Here is a 17,670-nt window from a genome sequence, read left to right as displayed (position 1 = left end):
TACCTCGGCCAGGCACCAGTTCAGTACAGCCACTGCCTCACCTGGATTGGTTGAAAACGAGAGGTAGAGCTGGGTATCATCAGCGTACTGATGATTCCGCAGCCCACACCTCCTGATGACCTCTCCCAGTGGTTTCATGTAGATGTTAAAAAGCAAAGGGGACAAAATGGACCCCTGCGGTACTCCATGGCATAGCTGCCATGGCGCAGAGCCATAGTCCCCCAGCACCACCTTCTGGAACCGGCCGTTGAGATAGGAGCGGAACCACTGCAAAGCAGTGCCTCCGACCCCCAATCCCGCAAGCCTATCCAGAAGGATACCATGGTCGATGGTATTGAAAGCCGCTGAGAGGTCCAGGAGAACCAACAGAGACGCACTCCCCCTGTCCTTCTCCCTGCACAGGTCATCGTACAGGGCGACCAAGGCAGATTCAGTACCGTACCCGGGTCTGAAGCCGGACTGAAATGGGTCCAGATAATCCGTTTCATCCAAGAGTGCTTGGAGTTGTCCCGCCACCACCCGCTCTAACACCTTGCCCGGAAACGGGATGTTGGCCACTGGTCTATAATTAGTGGCCATCTCTGGATCCAGTGACGCCTTCTTCAGGACCGGTCGGACTACCGCCTCCTTTAAAGGGGCAGGCACCCAACCCTCCCTCAGAGAGGCGTTAATCACTTCCAAAATCCAGATCCCAATCCCGTGCTTGGAATTCTTTATTAACCAGGACGGGCAAGGGTCCAATAGGCAAGTGGTGGGACGTACTCGTCCAAGCACCTTGTCCACATCATCGGGCCGCAATAACTGAAATTCATCCAATAATTCTGGACCAGACGGCAGCATTGGCGTCTCCCCAGAAACCTCTGAATCAATAGTGGAATCCAGCTCGTGACGAATCTGAGCGATTTTCTCCCTGAAATGCCTGGCAAAGTCGTCACAGCAGGCCTTTGAGGGTGTAACCAGGTCTTCTTTCCGGCCTGGATTAACCAGGCCATGCACCACTCGAAAAAGCTCCGCCGGACAGCATTGTGAGGAGGCAATGGAAGCGGAAAAAAATCTCTTTTTCGCCACCCTCACCGCCACAGCATAGGCCCGATAGTGGGCTCTCAAGTGTGTTCGATCAGATTCATCTCGTGATTTCCTCCACCTACGCTCTAGCTGTCTCCCAACCTGCTTCATCGCCCTCAATTCAGGAGTGTACCAAGGGAAAGAGCAGGCTCTGCCTGGTGGGAGAGGACGCTTAGGAGCGATCGTGTCTACAGCCCTGGTCATCTCCCCATTCCATAGTTCGACCAGAGCCTCGACAGGAGCACCAGTCTTGTCAGCCGGAAACTCCCCCAGGGCCTTCAGGAATCCTTCCGGATCCATCCGGCTCCGGGGGCAGACCCACACAGTCGGGTCCGCACCCTTACAGAGGGAGAGGTCGCTCTTGAGCACAAACCTCACCAGAAAGTGATCTGACCATGACAGGGGAGTCAAACATAAATTTCTCACCCTCAGACCACCCTCCTCCTGCCCCGTCGAGAAAACCAGGTCCAGAGTGTGTCCACGTTCATGGGTCGGGCCAGTGACATGTTACGAGTGACACCATAAATTAAAATATTCCAGTTATTAATTAAACAAAATAACAATAAACAAATGATATCAAAATGTTTAAAATTGCCCATTACCATTTTTAAGTTTTTGTTTAAATATTACATACATCATCTTTGCAGATCTTAGAAGCAGCTGCAAAAAACCTTGCACAACAAGCTGTTCACTGGACATTGATGCCTATAAGGAGCTTCCTAGCAAACTCAACAGCAGTTCTGCTTGGCTCTTCTCCAAACTCTACTACCAATAAAAACTACGGCTGGTCCATCAAAGAAGCCTTCTTGAAAGACAGATGTTTTCAGTAGCCATTGAAGAGCTCACAGTGCCTGATTTCCAGAGTCAGGGAGTTCCACAAAAAGGCTGTTTGGCTCTGAAAGATGTCCTCTGGGTGGCTTCCAATCAGGCCATCGTTCCATGCAGAACCTACCAGAAGCTCTTCTCCAATGAGCTCAGTGACTGGCCAGGCTGATAAGGGAGAAGGTGCTCTCCCAGGTATATTAATGATGTTGAATAGCTGGTGGTTAGTAGTGGTTGGACTCATAGCACATGCCTGGGGAGGAAGGCAATACTTTGCTGTTTTTATAGTGTAGCCAGTGAAGGAGATGGTGAAAGGTAAAGGTACCTGAGTTTTGCATTGTCTAGCAAGAGAAGCCTTGATTTCTAGGCACTTGCTATTTTAAGGACTTGTTCTCTCTCTCTCTCTCTCTCTCTCTCTCTCTCTCTCTCTCTCTCTCTCTGATTGCTCATCTACTTCTCCTTGAATATTTGTAAAGAGGCATTACAAAAATACCATACATCTCTAATAGTCTCTTCCTAAGGCAAGTGACCCCATTCCCCTTGGGCAGGCAACAAATGTAAAACTATGTTCATCTGAAGACGTTCTGGTATTTTCAAGAAGAGTTACACTGAGCAAGATAAAATGTTCATTTTTCAAAACCAGAATTCACGGACTGCTTCTAGTCCTAAGGGAAGATCCGCCAGTGAAAGATGCCAGATCAGTTTATTGGAAAGTGAATTGCTATTTGCTAGGAAATGGACCAAGACCAACTCATTTCGGAGGTGCCTGCTGGACAGCTGGTAGCCAGTTCCAGGCACAACTGAGCCCCGATCAGCATTTAAACCACTGACCTAGAGTTGCAAATCCCCGTATCTTGTTATCACCCCACTAAGCCACGATGCACACTAGAATCTGTCATCTTTAATCTGTATTTATTGCCTTTTAATCAGAAGAGGAACTGAAATATTGTCAGCAGTTGTATGTGTGTGTGAATTCATATCAGACGTCTCTGCTGGTGCTTCTGTTTTCCTGTTCTTTCCTCCTCATTGTTATTCCTGGAATTCTAACAGCAATTTTCTAACAAAAGGAAACAGCAGCAAACGGTAACAACAATGTTATTTTTTTAAAAAAGCAAAATAGAAAATGAAGCCATGTTTTCATCTAAAGGATACAAAAGACTAGTTCAGCCTGTTTACAATGCATTTAGCAATCCTCTGTGCAGAACACATTTTAGCAATGCATTAGCAGTCACAGTCCTCTGATTTGCATACTGAGGACTGTCATGGTTTTTCAGTCCCCACTTCAGATATGTTACTAAATTGTTGTTTAGTGTTACTGTATTTGCATTGTTTTTATCCTCACTGCTCTATTGGATCCATGCAGGCCTGAGTGCTTGACAGCTGATGTCTTATTTCTCTAGCCGGGTTTGCAAGCTTTCTCTTGCTTTTTCCGAATGGAGCAGTCCAGGCAATCTTGGACATGCAGCCATCTGACCTGGAAGCTGCTTTCTGGAATCAATTCCTCCAATGATGATGGCAACCAGAGATATTGTGGATCAGATATTACTTCCAGCATGAGACTGCTTTCCTGAAGATCATTCCTTGTGGTGGAAGTTAGTGGCCTGTGGGAGAATTGGCCTCTGTTAAAAAATGCTGTGTTTTGAGGGGATCCAAAAGCACCGTCTGTGGTTTGAACCATGAAAGCTTTTTCAGACTTGCAAGGAATTGCTTAATATTACAGCCATTCAGTCATAAATGAGGCCACTTGCCTGAATTACAATAAAGGAACAATCCACTTCCACGTGCAAAACTATACTGGTCCTATTGCAATTCTTTGTATAATCTTAGAATTGTCTTTAGTGGTAATCTCCAGATTGAATTTGTGGTGAATTTTGCTTGCATTGAAGCTGCGATTTAGTCAAGAAATGTGCAGTAATATCCCCTCCCCCACTCCAAGAAAATCTAATTGTTTTATCAAACATCTTTTGGCTTTCCTCAAAAATTGTCAGCTTCTTTCCTAGTGGAGGAACTGTCAAATTCACATCCAGCTTTTGTTTCCATTGTACTTGCCCAGTACCTGCCTAATTTTGGGAGCTAAGAAAGGTTGGGCCTGACTGAAACCTGGATGGGTGACTTATCTTGTGATCCAGAGAGCGTTGGCTATGAGTAGAATAGAAATGTACTAATAATAGCAGTATTTGTGCATTGTATTTAGTTCTGATTTTATTGTGCTTCAAATTTAATAGTTGCATTTTTTCATTTTATATCTTGTGGCCTTAACTTCTTTTATTTGGAAACTGTCCAAGGAACCTTTGGTATTAGGTGGTATAGAACTGTGTAAAGAAAGAAAAATTAGGGGCAATTCTACCTTTGAATGGAAGAGATTAGATGAGTCAAAGCAAGCTGTTCATTCTTCCCTTGAACATCAGAGAAGATGCATAATGTTTGAACTGTGCTAGTTTGAGCAAGTTGGCTGGATCAGTTTAGTGGAAAAGCCTGAGCCATGAATGCAGATGAATGGTCCTGCTGAATTCACCTGATATAAATTGCCTTACCTGTCCAAACCTATTTCAAAAACACTTTCAGTTACAATTCTAGAAGGGAACAGTAAATAATGCAAATAATATATCTATTACACTTACTGTGCTTATACCTTGTATATTTTTAAATTTTCATAGGATTGCAGGATCCTTTATTTCTTGAGTCTTTGGCCTTACCTTAACGGTGTTTTCCTTTTATATGTTGTGAAAACAGATCATGTATCTGTGCTGTGAAAGATTGGGGGTGGAGATAAAGAGCTGAATGTGTAGAGTTGTTTGTGAACGATGAATGTTTTTGGATTAATTTTAGATCTGGCAATTCTGGCAAAAAGGGTGAGTTCTGTGAGTTTCTAGTATGAGGAGGTGATCTACAAATAGTTCTGGAGGGGATGACATTAGCAGAATGAGAATTGCTGTCAGGGATGAGGGACTAAAAACCTCTGGCTATGTATTATGGGATGGTGTTTAAGAGTCAGGGGAATATAGTGGTTAGAATATTGGACTGGAAATTGGGAGATCTGGGATCTAGTCTCCACTGAGCCATGAAGTTCACTGGATAACTTTGGGCCACTCATTAATGCTCAGCCTAATTACCTCACAGGGTTGTTGTGAGGATAACATAGAGAAAGGGAGGACTATGTGGGTCATTTTATGTTTCTGCCAAGGAGAAAAGGGATATAATAAGCATAATAATAAATGAAACACGAGATGATTATGGACAGTGGAAGATAAGTTTGGGACAGGTAGGGTCACAACAGGTGCGATAGGGTAAAAGGTGCGATAGTCAAGAAGGTAATTGGGCAGCAATGGCCACTCCAGGATTTCAAAAGAGAAAATCAGATTATAACTATTTTTACAATTGCACTTATTGGATGTTTAAGCTATCTTTCAGGATATACTATCCTTTCATGAAATTAATCAAGGTGAAAAAACAGCATGGCAGTATCAACACAGCACAGAAAACAATTTAGGCACAGATGCTGACATTCCTATACCAGGAATTCTTATTCATATACCAGTATGCGCCATCTTCACTTCTTTTGGCTTCTGCATAGGGTTTTATTTTGTCATGCTTGTGGTGTGTTTAAAAAGCTTCTCAATGATTATATCGTTTCCAAAGGAATGACCAGTTCAATTAATTCCCAGCAACCCAGCAGCATATTGCAACACTCCTAGCGACACAATTGTGACAATTGCTGTTGCCGAATCAAATGCTCGTGGAATTTGTCTCAGAAAATAAGTTAGCAGGATTCCAAGCTTCATTCCAGATCCATCCCATCAGCTCAGTGGACGGGGTCAGGGGGAATCAGGATGCCCTGCATTCCTCGCCATTCCTAGAATTCCAGGATGATGATGATGGTGGTGGTGGTGGTGGTGGTGGTGGTGGTGGTGGTGGTGGTGATGATGATGATGATGATGATGATGATTGTGGTTTCCAGCGGGCGAGGCTGGGGCCAAGTTGCATGTTCTCCCCACAGTGGGAGCAGCGAAAAAGCGGGAAGGCCACGGGGGTGGGGGGCGACCGGGAGCGCGCGTCCGTGCGTGCGTGCCCGCGCGAGCGAGCGAGAGCCCGCCCGCCCGCCCGCCCGCAAAAGGTTTGGTTGGCTCCGCTTGGGAGAATTAGGACCTTATTTGCAGCTGCCCAGACTGCGGCGTTTAATTCGCCGATAAACCCATTACATAAGGAGGGCCGGGGAGGCTCCAGCGGGCTGCCGCGGCTGCTCCCAGAGCGAGAGGCAGCTGCCTGCGGGGGGCGGGCTGCCATCGCGGTCCGTGCACGCAGGAGCGGAGGGCGGCGGGGCCGCGGGTGCAAGCGCCGGCGCCAGCCTTGACTCAGCGCCGGCGGCGCGCAGCCCCTTTAAGCGCGGGCCCCCTCCCCGGGCGTGCCGCGCGCGCGCGCGCGCGAGCGACGCCCCTCCCCACGGCCCCCTCCTCTGCGGTGGCGGGCAGCCGCTCTCCCCCCACCCCCGGCACCCCCCCCCCGCAGCCCGCGCCTGCCAATCCGCGCCCGCCGCCTCGCCAGCCAGTCCGGGAGCGAGCTGCGAGCGCGCCTCTGCTGCAGCGGGCAGTCCGTCGCGCAGCCAGCCTGGAGCGGGAGCGGGAGCGAGGCAGACGCAGCCGGGGCGAGGCGAGGCGAGACGAGAGCCGCCGCCGCCGCCGCTTTCGCGAAGCGCGCCTCCCTCCCTCCCTCCCTCCCTCCCGCCGCCCGTGCCCCCCTGCACCCCGGACAGCGCGCAGGAGTCGGCCAGGCTGCGAGCAGAGGTGGGGGCAAACAATGGAGGTGCCCCGCCTGGACCACCGCATGAGCAGCCCCACCAGCCCCTGCGAGGATGTGCTCAAGAACCTCAGCCTGGAGGCGATCCAGCTCTGCGATAGGGACGGTGAGTCGGGCTCGCTAGTGGCGGGGGCGGGGGGAGCTGAGCCGGACGGGAAACCTCCCGCGTCGCTGCTCCCCACCCCCACCCCCCTTGTGGCTAATGCAAAATTAATCCCCCCGGCTTTGCTGCCACCCTATTGCCCCCTCCTCCCCCCGCGCCCGCTCAATTGTGCGCCCGGGCAGGTGTGAATGCGTTTCTGCTGTTGGAGAACAAAAGAACAAGCCAAGAAGGGAAGCGGGGAGAGGGAGAGGAGCACATCTTTTAGAGGGGACCCCCCCCCCTTCATAAGAGCAAACGGGTCTACGCCTGGCAGCGGCTTCTCCTGCTTAAAGGACCGGGAAGGAGGAGCAGCTGGTTTCTAACGAACGTTTGCGCTTCCCCAGACGCGGGTCTAGGCAGACGTTTGCGCGCGCCCAGCTAGCCCGGGTCTGGCGATTGGCACTCCTGGCCAAGCCGGGCGCACGAACTGCTCCCACGAACCCCTTTGTGGCGTCCTGGGTGGTGCATGGGTGTCACTCCTGGGGAAGGAGACCGGAGACGCGTCCCCTCCAAGCTCTCCTCGCCCGTTCTTCCCTGCTCGTTCAAAAACTTGCGGCCGATTCCTCTATCTGCCCATATTTGTAGCTAACCCAACGCAACCCAAATTAATAACGGGGTGGTGGGAGGTAAGCGCCGGCTGGGGAACAGCAGCCGCGTTGGTAGAGGGGGAGCCTGCCTTGGGAAGGGGAAAGGAGAGGGCTGGTGTTCCTCAGCACCATGGACAGTTCCGGCATCCCTTCGAGGCTGCGGCTCCAAACCTGCCCATCTACGCGGACGTTTACTCGGTTCAGCCAAATGAAATGCCGAACAGAGGTTCGACGCGGTACATTTGCTATGCGAATATTAGGTCCTTTGTTCTGTACCCTCAAATGTTGAGTCACTGAGGAGATGGGAGTGGGGATCGAGAAGGAATCTTGAAAATCAAGGGATGTTGCTACAGCATTTGCTCGTTAATGCTGATTATGCTAAGTGGGAAGTTTAAACTGCCTGACAAATTAAGTTTTGTTTTAAAGTGTAAAAGCATTGTCTGAGCTGCAGAAATCCAGACACTTGCAAGTCTGTAATGAGGTTTGTGGAACAGCCAATTTGCATCTACAATGAAGACTGGCAATTATAAGTGTGTTTATTCTTAATTCTATACAATTATGCATCAACTTCAGGGAGGAAGCACTGTGCTAAAACAATACCAGAAGAACTTGTGCAGAATTAATGTACAGGCTACTCCAATTATGTGAACATAATTTTAGCATATCTCATTGTTTCAATTTGGGGCTGAATATAGCTTTTTTGGATATTGACTGTGCCTCATGGTTTTAGTACTCCTGAACATTTGGTAGTTTAATGCTGAATGCTTTTGTTGGTATATTCATATAGTTTGAAATAAACAGCTGCTACCTAGAAGCAAGTTAGTCTGTCATGGTCCTATCAGTGCCTGTTGGGTAACGTAGTCACTTCAGGACTGCAGAAGAAATAGTGCCTCCAGAAGTGTTGCATTCCATAAATGCTTTTCTTAGCAAGCATGTAAAAAAAATAATCTTTTATAAGTAGTCATGTTTGTTGGTACAACAGATATTTAGGGATGGGGCATATAGAAGATGCATTATGCAATTCACTCTCACTCATTTGCTTGTCTCCAGTGGAGTGGAGTGAAGCTTGCAAAGTTAATTGTGATAGCTTGCTAATTGATTCAGCATAGTCTAATTAATTTCTGTACAATGAAGTCCAATAGGAATACACTTCTTTGAGTAATTTCCCCTCTTTTGGTTTTTTTCCCAGTAACAGACGCTGGGAAGGTGTGGAAGCCAGCTTTATATCTGATAGATTGTCTATGGCTTGCTAGTGTGTGTGAGGATTAAACAGCCCTCATTCTGCTCCTCGGCAAACCTTACCAGGTCATTAGTGCCATTTGTGGGGAAGAGTGAGGAATTTTCATTGAGGCATTATTTTAAAATATTATTTTAAATAATATTTCTGCTCTGGTAAATAATATCTTACCAGAGCAGATATTTAGGGAAAGAAAATGCATGCCTGCTATATGCATTGAAGTTTTACAAGTCATGTATAGATCTGGGTGTGGAAAAGTACTTGAAACATAACTTGCTTCCAACAGGTGGCACTTAAAACCTGAGAATGCCTATGTGGAAAAGCACAAGGGAAGAAATGGGCCCAACCTTTTAGGAGAGGAGCATATAATTATAATGGGTAGCACCATAAAAATGACAAAGTAGTTCTTTGAAAGCATCATGGGGTGCCATCTATCAAATGGTGCTGCAGTACAACAAGCATTCCAGTAACTCTTGCTTCTGTGAAAATGCCATTGAAATGAATGGCTGTTTCACAGCAGCCGCTGTAAAGGGAGTTTGAGCATGATCGGTGCAATTCTCACCCTTTGAAATTACGGAGTGTTCAGCTCCTTCTACTTTCCCCCTTTCAATGTAGAAATGATTTCTTTTCATGTTTTTTTCACCCACTGGGTGAGTGCAAGCCTCACTGAAATAAAAACTACTCTATTGCACTCCGTATTTATTTTTCTGGCAACTTTTCCCATTGGGGAAATATATATTATTGGTATCTGTTGGTTTTCATTTAACTTGCACAAGGTAAATCTAATCATACAAGCAGTAACAATTGACTGCAATGATGTATCTAGAACATGTAAAAGATAGAGGACAATGTAATTCTGTTCAGTAGTTAAAATCAATATTTCCTACCCTTGCATATTTAAACCCATTGCTATGTTGTGTTGGTGCTAGTCTCCTAATTCTCTTTAAGACTGCAGAAATCTTTCTGCAGTCTAAAATTTGAGATGAAATAGTTCAGTTGATAATGACAAGAATTTATTGAGAATATAGTTTATATACTGTTTATTTCTGATCCTAAGTGTTTCCAACTCTTTCACCTCCCTGACAGAGAATTCAGAACATTAGCTCAGAAATAATACTGTCTATTCAAAAGTACTATTCAAATATTTTTTCTAGCAGAATGTTTCTCAAAGCATTTCACAGCAAATATTAATTAAATCAAATCAAATAGTCAGCCAGTATTGGTGCTACAACTACAACGAATTGAGCAGACATACCGAAAAACTAGTTTACAGAAATGAGAGAGCCTGCTTTACAGAATGTTTTAGCTAAAGTCTTCTAGGCACAGGCTCAAATTGGCCTTCAATCACTGCCAAAAGGCTCTGTTAGGTCTTCTTTATTTCAATGGTATCCTAAACAGAACCCCCCCACCACCACCAGTCGATATTAACAGGGCATGGCAACTTCTTCCATCTAGTCTGAAGTGCCAGACTGTGCCTAAGCTTAGAAGCTAAGCAGAGTTGGGCCTGGTTGAAATCTGGTTGGGTGAATTCAAATGTTTTGAACCACCCAGAGAACTTTGGCTATGGGTGGTATAGAAATGTATAATAACGATAATAATGGGAAACCTGGTAACCATTTCCATTTCAATCCAGAGCTCCACAGTTTTGCAGATTGAAATGGGCACATGGAACCCTCCATCCACCTTGACAGAATGAACAACTCTAGAATGGGATGTATTCTTAGTGATCAAGATGATAGTGGGGAATCACAAAAATGGAGGGTGGGGCGCAATCACTGTTGTCTCATGCCTTATTACCCCTGTTAATTTGTGATAGCAATTGCAGTAAATTGTTATAACATTGCAGGTTATTTTAATGCATCCAAACTAATATGCTTTCATTTCGTTATACTACCACTCTCACAGATTTTAGGCATCTGTAGCCTCTAGCTTAGCGGTGCTTCTGAATTGCATTCGCATTACACACACACGCACACACACAGAGAGAGAAATTATCCAATGTTTCATGGTCTCTTGGTTCCATTCTGCTCTCTTGCTGTCTGCTCAGACATCCTGTTTGTTGAACCATGTTGGCTGAACATCCTAGTTGCTCGTGACCAGGTATCTCTCTTCCATTATCGGAGTCCATCTTAAAAGTGATGTAATTCTGCTGGGGTAGGGGAACAATTTTAAAAAGAATTGATCCATAAGCTACAGTAAATGAGATGTGAATTGCAATGTAGGGTTTTCCCCTTACTGGAAGTGATACTAAAATATTTATTAGTCTAACACCAACCACTTAAGTCTCAAAACTCAACAGGAAAAGCTCCATATTGCAGGTCAGCCATATTCTGAAGGTACAAAGTATTCAGTCTCCTAATCTCTTTTTCTCCAGTCTCCTAATCTCTTTTTCTCCAGTCATAACTATCCCTTGCAGTGTCTTTTAAGTTCATCATGGCCACATCCCCCAAAAGGATCAATGTATTGATGGTGCAGAAAATAGGGAAGAAGGAACTCTGTTAGATAGCCTGTTCAGTTTCATCAGTGAGATCCAATGATGTCATTGTGCCATTGGAAGGGAAATGGCTAGCAAAACTGATTTCTCTGCCTACTTCCTGTACTCTGCAGATGTCCTCCAAAGAATCTGGGGACCCCCAGAATCTAATCAGGGATCATATGGGGCATGTAGGGAAAAGAGAGGCTGAAGACGTTTGGTTGCATGATGTTGGGTGCAGCTCCCTATCTGTGTGAATATTTTTTGGTGGAACCTCCTAAGCAAGTATGGCTTTTAATTTGTTCTGCAAGCTATTTCTTAAAAGAGATCTGCTGGATCAGACCACAGATCTGCTTCAGTATTCCATTTCTCATGATGATCAACTCAATACTTCCATGAGCAGGTCATAAAGATAATAGGACTTCTTTGCCATTGGCGATGCTAATCCCATTGAACTACATGGCTTATAGCAGTTGATAGACAAATTCAAGGTCAGAGGTGTGCAATCTCCTTTTAGGGCCATCTAAATGATTGGCCATCATCACATTCTGTGGCAATTAGCCCATTAGTTAATTGGACATTTTGTAAAGATTGAATAAATGGAATCTAGTACAGCAGAACTTTTCCAGAACAGTCCTTCAGAAGCCACAGTCCTCAGCTGTTTGTTTCCCTAAAACAAGATACATTTCTTTTGCCTTAATGAGGTCCCCACCACCAACGCATTCCCTTTTTCCTTACTTAGGGTCTTGAAGTACTTCAAATTCAGCATGTAAGCTGCCACAAGAACTCATGTATTTCTTCTATCTTTTTGTGCATCACTTGCTCTGATCCCCCTGGTAATCTCTGTGATTCTTTCTTCGTTTCCTTTCCAAACACGAAGCAAAACAAACAAAATTGAAGAAGACCTTTGCACTTTTTTAATTTTGGTGATACGGATAGTTTTCTGTAGCTGCTGATCCAGTTAGCCCTGAGGTACATGTTGAAAATGCTCCACGGACTACAATTGGATGGGAAGTAGTGCAAAATGTACTGTCATTGTGATGCCGTATCTTGGCTCCAAAGTCAAGTCTCCTCTAGCTGAGGCATCTTTTTCATCAGATATTTGCAAAGGGTCCCTTTGTATCATCTCCATTCATTTCAATTGGGTTTCTTGGAAAAGAGTTACTCCATGCGGATTTCACCTTCCATGCTTTGCTTGCAAAATCACTGCGATGCTTTGCTTCTGAAATTGTAGGGAATTCTTTCACAGTCTGCTTCCTAACAGGCAATTTTCTATGCCTCTCATTTATATTGTGTGCTTTTCCTGTCGTTTACCCCTCTGAATTATTCAGCAACTTGCTCTTCTTTCTCTTTCTTCTTTTGTAAAGACCATTTATATAAAGTATCCACCCTTTTGCATATTGAAGTCACACTTTCCAGTTCAGTGGTAAAGTAGCCATCATGCACTCTCTTTCTTCTGGACCATCAATCAAGCCTTTCCATGCATTTAGAACTGTGCCCAACTTCTGCGGTGCCTCACTAAACACCTGACTTTAATCCCTGCCTTTTGCCCCAGTCCTCTGCTCAGGTTGCATAGATGCTATTCACTTATACATGTCGGTACTCCCATCAGATAAGACTTTGCGATGGCCAAAATGTTGCAGGCGTGGGTCTTCCCACTAGAACAAAAAGTAGCTTCTGCCAGAGTTCAATTGTTCTTCACTGCTGGTCAGTTCATATTGCAGCATCCTTGCAAGAGACCAGTCCTCCTTGAGGCTGTCTTTTTTTAGCTTTATAATCTCCAGACAGAGACTTATATATGGTATAGTGGTCAGAATGTTGGACTGGGAGGCCCCGGTTCTAGTCCACACTTGACCATGAGGCATAATTACTGGGTAACTTTGGGGCGGATTAGTCCGCAGTCAAACCTATTTAAGAGGTGGTTGTGAGGATAAAACTAGAGCTGCATCATTATACAAGCCACCTTGAGTTCCGTCAGGGGAAAAGGCAGAATATAAATATAATAAATGCAGTACATAACACATCCTGAACAATGTGTAGCCACCAAACTGAATGAAGTTCATCCATGCACGGTCACTTAGCAAGAGGCTAATAAACTCCCTCTTTGGCAGCCTTCCTGGACTGTAAAAGGTCATGTTGCAGCATTTCTTTGGACAGACAGCAAGCGGCACCAGGTGGAGTGGTGAATGAGAGGCAGTGAGATGGCAAAGCAGAGCACTGTGCATGCCAAGAAGTCTGGCCTGTATCCCCTAAGCCGGGCTGCACCCTCAGCTGCAGTGCAGGGCCCTGCCTGATCATCCAGAGTTAGATTCACCTGCCCAGCCAGTTAGTGTCTTTGCAATGACCCAGGGCCTCTGGTAGCAAAATACCTTGGGTTTAATTCTGCTCATGTCAAATGCCTGCCGTATACAAAGAAGCGAAGCTACTGCTGAACAAACTGGTTACTAGTAAGGGGCTAGCGTAAAATATCAAGCTTTCTGGTAGCCTGCTTCTCTGTCCTTCTCTTCCCTAAATGCAGCCCTTCCCTGGATTCTGGTTCTCCTTGTGAACAGGTTCAGTTTGCTGTGCCCCCTCCATTCTTTAACCAGTCTCACATCTGTTGGGCCTTTTCCTACCTCATTAATTTTCCATTGCTTTTCATATCTGAAGTAATTTTTCTTCTCTTGTTCAATTTAATTTCATTGCCTACTTTCTTGCTCTTAATGCCCTTGTGTAGCATCCTCAGAAATACGTTTTGCAGGGGATCTGTTGTATCCATGTGTTTGTTCCTGGAGAAGTAGCAACTACAAGATGAATGAATGAAAATTCTGAAAGCCGAAATCTGGACATGTGTTGACAGAGAAGAGTCATCCAATTGCTGCAGTCTGGCGATGAGTGAGGAATCTGGTTGGGGGTCAGAATCAGATGGATTTTCTCAGCTCAGATTGCTGGACTCCTGCCTGCTTTCTCTTTGCCCTAAGCTCAGCTCATACTGAGTATCCACGTGGGCATCCCTCAGGAAGTGAGTGCAATTGTGGCACAGGTATAACTTGGCAAGCAGAGTTTTGCTTCCTTACCTGTGCCTGGTGGGCTTTGTCCACTTTGCCCGAGAACAATTCAGCCCAAAGAAGAGGCCTGCGCATTTGTGAACTTCATCTAACAAGTGCAGGAAAGCAGTCTGGAAGGTCCCAGAGACTTAGATCCCATCTAAATCTACAGATCCCTGCCTTGCATGTTGTTCTCCCTGGAAGGGAGGGGTCATTTCATGCAGCAAAGTGTCCTGGGTACTTCCAGTCTACGTGCAAAGTAAAGCTTTGGGGTCGTGAGGGAAAAGTTTCTCATTCCTACAGTTTCTCAGCTGTACTTCTAAGGGAGGACCTGACTTCAGTAACCTGGACCCAAGTTGTTCAGGGATTTAATTGGGCTCAGAAGTTGGTGCAGTTGCCGGAATAGCGCTAATCCGATTACTTTCCACTCCCCACTCCCCACAACAACCTGGCCATGGCTAAGATCCCAAGCTGCCTCCTTTTGGATCCATTCAAGTATTGCAAATGCTACAAGAACCTAACCTGGATGCCACCAAAGTTTCGGTGCAATGCGCACATCAGGCAAAGCCAGGCCCAGGTGCTTCCAGCTTCATTTGCTGTCTGGCTACCCAGGAACAGTTGCTTTTAGGAACAGTCCCAAACCTGAATCTTCAAAGGACTGCAGACCCATCCCAAACTGCCTCAGCGAGGCTTCTTGCTTTTCCAAATAAATCTGTTAGTCTGCACCCCAACCATGCAGGGCTGAGCTGGGCTGAGACTGGGTAATGGTCTGCTCCCCAAGGCTTTCCAGTGAATTTAATGCAGAAGTAAGCTTTAATGTGGGTCGCTTTGACTTACACTTTTAACTGCTATACTTAAATGAACTCACGCTAAGTGATAAACAAAATTGGTTTTCCCCCAAACCACGCCCATCAAAATCCTTGTGAACTTTCTCTCTTTCTCTTCTCTCTCTTTGTAAAGTGAATTTTTGGCATTGAACTTACTTCCATTCCTTTTTATGTTTTAGGAATGTAATCATACGTAACCTGCAATGCAACACAAAAAGTTTTAGTTGTAAAGAAAGCAATCACCAATACTTTACTTGAAAAGCTTTCATGTTTTGTCACCCCCTCATCTGACCTTGAACGCATTTCTTTCAACATGTTAAAATGTGTCCTGGTATTGGTAGTGGAATCAATTTCCATTGTGGTGTTTGTAGTCGAACCATTAATCAATGTTAGTCTTATTGTTATCACAAAGTGTTCTTGTCTCTGTTCACGCTTGAATGCAAGTGCTATTTTGCATAGATGGTTTTGAAAACAATAATTGGACTTTAAAAACAAAGAAACCCATTGAAGGCTCCAGTGAACCTTAGCAATTTTACCCCGAGCTTAGAGAAAAATGAATTTTGTTAGAATACTGTAAAATGACTTGTTTTAACCACTTCCATGTTTTTGCCATTTGTTCAGATAAAGGGCATTACCTCATCTGAACTCTGTCATCTAAGCTTTGCTATTGATTGATAACCGGACTGTGCTGTGTTGAAACTTCCATTGGAAATAGGACTGCATTTTAAACACTATTGCAGGCTTCTCCTCTGTCAGGCAATATATCAGGATGGGACAGCATAGCTGGATTGGGGCCCAAGGGACACAGGAAAAAACTGGCAGGAGGAAGGTGTTCCTGACCAGGTGGCATTTAGAGCAGGCACTGAGTTCAGAAAGAGACATGCCAGAGAGGCAAAATAATTGAATTAGAAGGCACAAACAGCTATGAGGGACAGCCCAGGCATTCTTATAAGACCAGGCATTCTGCAGCCTCTCTTACATTATTTTATAGCAGGGTTCAGGAACCTTGAGCCAAGACGTGCTTCCATTCCAAGGTATAGAAGAGATGAAGGTGTTGGACCAAGTTACCTGTAATGGTGGCAGAGATGCCTGGCCCTGTGGTGTTTATGCCATGGGGTCTCTCCATTTGTCTCATGATTCTCAGCATTTCCAGTGAAGTTGCTGTCATATGTGGATTTGGAGAGTTGTGCCACCAATAGGCTGATGAATTTCAGCTCTCGTACTTTCTCATCCAATCCAGAAAAGGCAGTAGATGTGCAAAACTGAAAATGCTCAATGAAAGTTTTGACCTAGCATGCGGCTGCTGTGAAAAAAGGCCAATTTGGAGAAGAATTGAAAATGAAATTGCTAAGATCTTACACAAATCTGTGGTGTGACCACACTTGGGTGCTCAGTTCTTATCACCACACCTAAACAAGGGTAGGAGGAAATGCAGAAAGGGGCAACTAAACTGTCTGGAGAAGCTGCCCTATGTGGAAAGGTCACAGCATTTGGGATCACGTGTTTTAGAAAAGGGGATTAAGGGCAGACATGACACAGGCACTCCAAATGAGGCACGGTGTGTAGAAAGTGAAGCGGGAGATACCTTTCTTCTCTCAAAATAGTAGAACCATGAGGCAGATTGGTAGGAATTTCAGCACACATACAAGGAAGTCCTTCACACAGTCATAATTATACTATGGAATTCACTTCCACAAAATGGAGCAAAGAAAAGATGGGACAAATTCATGGAGGCCAAAACTATCAGTGGGTAGTTTTGGCCTCCGTGAATTAGAGGCATGATGCCTATGTGCAAAGTGGTGGGGGAACTTCGGGGTGGGGGATCCATGTCCTGCTTGTTGGTTTCCTGGGGTAACAGCATGAACAAAATGCTACATGAGAACAGCCATCAGATGAATGGTCCACCCAGTTCAGCAGTCTTTTCACACATGGGTAAACTAGCTGTCCACTGGATTCCTCCAGCAGAATGGGAGCAGGATTTCTCCCTATTCAAGCTCCCCAGCAATAGATGTAGATGAGCATACCATGGTCAGCATACACCACGGAGCATGGTGGGCTAGATGGACCCTTGGTCTGATCCAGGGTGCTCTTCTTACCTTCTTAAACAGTGGCCTCAGGTCAGTAATGGGGCTGGACAAAACCAACACAGGTTCAATTTAGACATAATGGAGGTACCTTTGTAGGCCCACTGACATGGTTAACCACTGGTTAATGTCTGCTGGAGAAAGTGTTGGTGCTTTACTTCAAAGGCCTTTGCAGCTTGGAACTTGAATATCTGAAGGATTGCAAGGATTGCCTGCTCAAGTATGAACCTCTCTCTGTGGGCAGGTCTGAGTGCACATCCTTCTGGCGTGAAGATGACAGGAAATTGATGAAAAAGCCTTCTCAGTTGTCATACTACATTTATGGAATGTTCTTCCCAGAAAGGTTCATCTGGCAGCTACTTTGTCTTGCTGGCACTGCACAAAAGCCTCTTCTATTCTCCCAAGCTGTGAGGACCTCTCACCGTTTTGTCCTGTTCTTTTATTTGGTTCTTGTGTGTGAAGCTTTATTGCCTATAATTTTGCAAGCCATCCTAGAAATTTGTTTACCTTGAAGATTAAGCTAGACATTTTGCCAATTTAAATAAAATCAAAATGCTGGTCTGCTTCCAATCACATGTAAAGCAGGGCGGGACAAAGTTTATGGCCCAAAAAG

At 45.3% G+C, this 17,670-nt stretch overlaps 1 protein-coding gene across 2 annotated transcripts in view; it reads left to right on the top strand.

The window, feature by feature from the left end:
• The window catches only part of PHYHIPL (phytanoyl-CoA 2-hydroxylase interacting protein like), an 83,913-nt gene that overhangs the window by 24,245 nt on the left and 41,998 nt on the right, over positions 1–17,670 (top strand). The window contains exon 1 of one of the 2 annotated variants that reach the window (XM_044420346.1): positions 6,682–6,787. The exons of the other annotated variant lie outside the window; for it this stretch is intronic. Within the exon in view, the coding sequence (XP_044276281.1) occupies positions 6,682–6,787 (106 nt within the window). Of the gene's footprint in view, positions 1–6,681; positions 6,788–17,670 lie in introns of those variants that run through there. 2 annotated transcript variants of the gene reach the window in all.

Source organism: Varanus komodoensis, unplaced genomic scaffold, assembly GCF_004798865.1.
Source record: "Varanus komodoensis strain SLA01 unplaced genomic scaffold, ASM479886v1 scaffold11, whole genome shotgun sequence".
NCBI lineage: Eukaryota > Metazoa > Chordata > Lepidosauria > Squamata > Varanidae > Varanus > Varanus komodoensis.
This window is presented reverse-complemented; position numbering and strand designations above follow the sequence as displayed.